The following is a 5,616-nucleotide window of genomic DNA, read 5'->3' on the forward strand; positions in this document are numbered from 1 at the left end:
GAGAGAACCAAAACTACAATGTCTTTAAATATGATCATGTATTCGTAAAATGTAACAAAATATAAAAATCTTCTTAGAAAGTTTTGGCCTAGAGTCCACATGTGAGAAATGTTTATACCATAGTAGCTTATAAGTTCGTGGCAGTATTTTTAGCATTTATAACATCAATTTCTCAAAGAAAATCTTAAATACAATACATCAATAAGGAATTGTATGTGTTTCAACTACTCACCACCAATAGTGTCGATATTATGATTAGTGTGTTTTGATGTACACTTAAGTTAGCCGATAGGCTACTTCTCTGGGGGCTGGGTAGTGTCCTGTTTGGCCCTGCAAATGGTTCAATTCAAGATTTGAATGCCTGGAGTTCGAAACGGAGCTGCTTGGAACAGATTTGTGTGGCCTGCCGTCTCGCCATTGTTCCTGCCACCAGAAGCCACCGAAATGCTTGGATTGTTACTGTTGTCGCCGTGGTGTTAGGATTTTTACTGCTTCCAACCATGCGATACATGCTTTGGGCACGGAGGCAGCAAGATTAATGTGGGCTGGGCAACCACCGTTTCAGTCGGTGCCATTACGGAGAATTTTCAACAACTTTCATTTTCGAGAACTGAAATAGGCAGCTTGATGTTGAGAGCAGGCATCTTTCATTTTATTTTTTGATGTTATGCCTATTGTGAAGATTTTAAAGTGGCTTACATTCTTTGTATCTAGATAAAAAAGTGGGGGAAAGTGCATTTTCTAAATCTGGAATAGGCAGCTTGATGTTCAAGCGGGCATCTTTCATTCATCTCTTGGAAATTTGCTATGCCTGTTGTGAAGATTTTGACCTGTTCTGCGTTCTTTGCATATAGATGAGAAAATGGGGAAAATGCATTTTCTAAAACTGGAATAGGCAGTTTGTTGTACAGAGAAGCCATCTTTCTATTTTTTGAGTTTAATACAGACTCGCAGACTAAGCGTGAATGTGAGATTTCTTTGGTTTTGTAAGGCATGGATGTCATTCCTTCTCATTTTGTAATGCATTTTGATTCTATCGGGCTTGAAACTTTGATGCATGAAATTTCCAGTCCATATTGATCTTTTTAAAGGAAATATCTTTCGGGTTGTCAATCTATTTATGCCCTGAATCATCTGCTATTTGCCTGAAGCTTCATCTGTATAAATCGTAGCGAACTTTCTTATACCTCTCATGATTATTTGATTGTTTGGCTTATGGACATGCATACATTTAGGTTTCTATTATTAAGGTCTTCTTGTTTATTTAGATATTAGAGAATGCATTTTTATGTTTTTTTCCCTCTGCATAAACTTTGTTTCTTTTAATATTTTAGGAAATTTATGATCTTTAATTGGTCTAAGAATCTCTTCAGTTTTTCTGCTCTAGTAGTTTTAATAGCCTCTTAATAGTTTCTATGATGGTTTAAAAACCCAAGTAAAGTGATTCTAAATAAGTCCTTATATTGTTAAAGATGAAGCAACTTTCCCGAAGCTCTTCCTATTCTTGGTGGAGGGATAGCCGCAACAGTCCAAACCAATCTGCATGGCTTCGTAATGCTCTAGAAGGTGCTTATAATTTTTTAGGAATTATAAATCTGAGTAATAACAGCAGGGGTCATTCTGACATGATTGTGCTAGGATAAAAATTTTGTTTTCTGTGTCAATTTCTCAATTTGAACCAGTGCTTCAAGCTATTTTTTTGTTGACAATTTGCCAGAGCTAGACGAGAAGACTTGGAACATGTTGAGTCTTATAGAAGCAGATGCTGATTCTTTCGCTCAACGAGCTGAAAATTAGTACCATAAGAGACCGCAGCTCATTAGCATGATTGAAGAGTACTATAGGGCATACCATTCATTGGCAGAGCAGCTAGACCATCTCAAGGGGGAAATTAGACAAAATGTCCCTAAACCCTTTCAAGTTAAATATGGATTATCCTGTGAAACTCCTAGGGAGAGTCCATTTAGAAAACAACCTTCAGATGATAAGAATCAGCCGTTTAAGGAACTCATCAAAAGGCAAGAAACACATGAATCTGATTCAGAAGTATCAGAAGTACACGATCCAGAACCAGAGGATTGCAACCGAAGGAGTAGAAAACATTCCGACCAGGAATCTATAAGACTGATACCTTCTGATCTGGAATCTGAAAGCACATTATCTTATTCAGATTCTGAAGTGGCCAGCCATGTTGTAGAGCCCACAGAATTTTACAATGTTGGAAGCAAATTGAGAGAAATGCAAGTCAAATTGCACGATGAGAATGTGCTTCTTGTCAAACAGTTAACAGCAAAAATCATTCAGTTTAAACATCTGAAGATAGAAAACAATAAATTGAAGAAGGAAAAGGCTTTCTGGAAACAAGAGATGTCTTTGGTTGTGCAGGATAGGAATCTTTTGCAAAAGGAGCTGAAAATCATTAAATTGGAGAACACAAAATTCAGGAAGGAAAATGAGGTTGATGTGTGGGAAAGGAATGATTTGCACAAGGAGCTAGAATTCATCAGATATGAAAACAACAAGCTGCAAAATGAAAATGAGATTAGTGGACAACAGCTGAAAGTTCTTACAAAAAAGGTCAGCAACCTGCAAAAGGAGAACAAAAGCTACAAGAGGATGTCACTTGTTCTTGGCTGTGTCAATGGACAAGCTGCAAGGTTGGCTACAAGCAATGTGAGGTTGCGAAATGAAATGTATGGAGGCAATAAACGTCAAGGTGTTGTGCAGATTTAGAAGGACAAGTAAAGGAAAGCTGAAATCATATTGCAAGCTAAAGAAAATCTGGTATTGGAACAGAGTTTCAAAGTAAAAAAATTGCAAGGCGAGGTGTGTGATAGGGAACTAGAGCTAGATACCATCAAAGCAGAAAACACCAACTGAAAAGTAAAAATGAGAAAAAGAATGTTGAAACTGCTGGAGATTCTAAAGAAGAATGCGTATCAGAACAGAACTTGACAATAGAGCAATTGCAAAGGGAAATATATGGTCTTGTGGCAGAGAACACTAAACTGAGGGATGAAATAGAGGTTAATGTTCAACAACTGCAAGTTTTCAAACAGAACTTCTTAAAGTTGCAAGAGGAGAATGTAAAGCTCTACGGAATTCCATTTTCACGACAGTCGGAATTAAACTTCTGATGCAGCAGTGCGGATGATAGAGAGGCAGCCGGGAAGAGGTCGATGTGGGCACCGAGCTGTTTTTGTGGCCGAGTTGGGCTGCTTCGTGGAAAGGAGAGAGATGTTGTCCACTGTTCGCCTTCAACAGCGCCTCGTGTTGACATAAGTGATGTCGTTGATATCTGCAGCTCTATTGTTCAATTTCCGACTCCACCGCTCAAACTCAAGCTCCATCGTTTGCCAGTTTGCGCTCAGAACTCCACCGTTTGTTTTCTAATTGCTTGGATTAGTCGCTTTGCTGGAAAGAGCGGGAAGATCTATCCTCCACCCCCGGTAGGGACTAAGAAAATATGTGCAGGATGGAATGACCGGGCCACTGCCCGCCTCCCTGATGGGCGAGAAAGCCCGAATAGGGTAGAACTAACCTGGGGTCCTTCCTCCCTTTCCTCTCCACCCACGGTTGAGTGAGCTCTATGGGGTCCGGATGGATTTCCGGCATTATAGAACTGGGTAACTATCCTACAACTGATCGGTCCGAGCATCAATCTAGCCTTCCTTTGCACCCGCATCAATCCCCTATGAATAGTAAGGGAGTTGGCCCCCCCTGGAGAGGAAAACTGGAACCGAATATGTAGCAGAGGAAATGGTGAGGGCAGAGGCAGAGAAGATCTAACACTATGCATATTGAGATTAGCATGAAATTCCTGTCCAGAAGCTGGAAGTGCCGAGGAATCCATGTTTCTTACAGTGGTAGTTATTAATTAATTAATTATTAAGCCGGTAGGCTTTTCACTGTGGGGGAAATTGTCGTATGCCGATAAAATGTCATATGCCTGTAAAATTGTCTTATGCCGTTAAGGACAATGACGAAAATAGTAGTATATTGAGTCATTGGATTGTTGTAGATGGTGCTTATGGTTCTTCTCTGTTTTTAGTTATATTAGTGACTTTGGACCTTTGTTTTTCGTTATTGTTGTGAAAGTATATTGAGTGTTTTGTGCCGATGCGTTTTTTTCCTGTTCTTAGCCAGGTTAGTGACTTGATAGTTGGGTGTTGATGGGCATTTCTATTTTAGATTGAGTTATTGCGATTTCTGATAATGGTGTTTTGTACAGAGCAGAGATTTGTCTGAGATGTTAATGGGGGGAATCTATGAGAAGAGGGGGTGTGAGATGTTGAGGAGCTTAATACCAGTGGCCAACGTAACACAGATGTTTTTGAAGGCTTTAGTGGCATCCACCTCCACTTCTCTTACAGATATATTGAAGGCTGAGGAGTATGAAGATGGTGTTCTTACCAGTGTTGTTCAAAAGATGCCTCTTGCTAAAGTATGAAGAAAGTCCTAATTTTTGGCATTTTTTCCCTCAACTTGGTTGTGTTTTTCTTGTTGTTCAAAAGATTCTTGTTGTGGGTGTGGCAGGAGTCTGTTGAGAGCAGTCCACTACAGAAGGCCAAGGTGATGAAGAGGATTGATTTGGGAGAATTTGGTATCCCATTGAAGCAAGTGAATTCAAGAGTGCCTTCCAATATGTTTTTCTGCCCTAGTGGCCTGGACATTGAGCATTCTATTTCTTTCTCTACCACTCAGCGTCAAGACATCATTGCAGTAGTGCTTGAGTGAGTTTTCTTAATCCCACTGCTGAGTAATTGGGATATATTCACAATTCTGGGTTGTATATATATATGTGTGGAAAGTAGGAGTTTTTAATTTATTTTTGATAATTTGTGTCAATTTGTATGTTGAATGAGCTTTTTGAAGTTAGCTATTTTGTTACGCAGTGCCTTTCAAAATGCTGAAGGAGAGTGGAAAGTGTTTATAGACACTAATACAGAGCTGTATGGTGAGAATGGAGCATATGCAAACATTGGCTTGGGCACAGCGGACTTCATTTGCCTTCCCCTGCATGCCAATGCACAATAAAAGAAAGAAAGTTCAACTAGTTAGACAAAGGATATACGAAAGAACAGAATAACTCTCTTATTTTTTGGCCAACAGAGGAAACTCTGTTTCTTACAGCAGAGAAAAACGTACGATGGCTATTCTAGACTTAATTGCTTGTTACTGCAGTTAGATGGCACATAATCTGCTCTTTATTAAATGCAAAGTAACAAAACTTATACAGAACACGACCATGTCATTTACATATGTTTAAGTCGCACACTTCCATGTGCAATTCCAGTAATAATCTTACGATGCTTCATATACACCTGATTCTCTGCATTTAATCGATGTAATCTTGGCCCCCCAGGTACAAGTGCTAGTTTAACTAATGAATAAAATGCCAAGATGACTACTTACCACTGCTAATAGTTGGATACCATGTGCCATGTTGTGCTCTTCCTCCTTTCTGGGGTAGTTGTTGATGCACCGTCAGATGACCATCTGCACTGAGTGGGGCTTGCAAGTAGAAATGAGTGTTCTTCCTTTGCCATTTACCCTCCAACCCAACCTCCACTCTACTCACTACATCTTCTAGACCTACGGTCCATTTGGACTCAA

General features: G+C 39.6%; 2 protein-coding genes across 4 annotated transcripts; both read left to right on the plus strand.

Annotated features, from left to right (window-relative positions):
• The first annotated feature begins 571 nt into the window (after window positions 1-571).
• LOC149547304 (uncharacterized) lies at window positions 572-5,273 on the plus strand. 3 transcript variants are annotated; one of them, XM_089791585.1, is made up of 4 exons: window positions 572-967; window positions 4,232-4,444; window positions 4,537-4,733; window positions 4,896-5,273. In XM_089791585.1, exons 2-4 carry the CDS (start codon window positions 4,250-4,252, stop codon window positions 5,035-5,037), a joined length of 534 nt encoding a protein of 177 aa, XP_089647711.1. In that variant the 5' UTR covers window positions 572-967; window positions 4,232-4,249; the 3' UTR covers window positions 5,038-5,273. The 3 variants fall into 3 exon arrangements, with proteins under 3 accessions (XP_089647711.1, XP_089647710.1, XP_089647709.1); XM_089791584.1 differs by having other exon boundaries at window positions 643-991; XM_089791583.1 differs by lacking the exon at window positions 572-967 and adding an exon at window positions 3,749-3,866.
• On the plus strand, window positions 966-3,043 carry LOC149547305 (uncharacterized). Its single transcript, XM_089791582.1, has 2 exons — window positions 966-1,566; window positions 1,718-3,043. The coding sequence occupies exon 2, from the start codon at window positions 1,825-1,827 to the stop codon at window positions 2,731-2,733; it is 909 nt and encodes a 302-aa protein (XP_089647708.1). The 5' UTR covers window positions 966-1,566; window positions 1,718-1,824; the 3' UTR covers window positions 2,734-3,043.
• Window positions 5,274-5,616: the final 343 nt, after the last annotated feature.

The sequence above is a fragment of the Cupressus sempervirens genome, chromosome 7, assembly GCF_028749045.1.
Source record: "Cupressus sempervirens isolate cs-2001-9-10 chromosome 7, ASM2874904v1, whole genome shotgun sequence".
Lineage (NCBI taxonomy): Eukaryota > Viridiplantae > Streptophyta > Pinopsida > Cupressales > Cupressaceae > Cupressus > Cupressus sempervirens.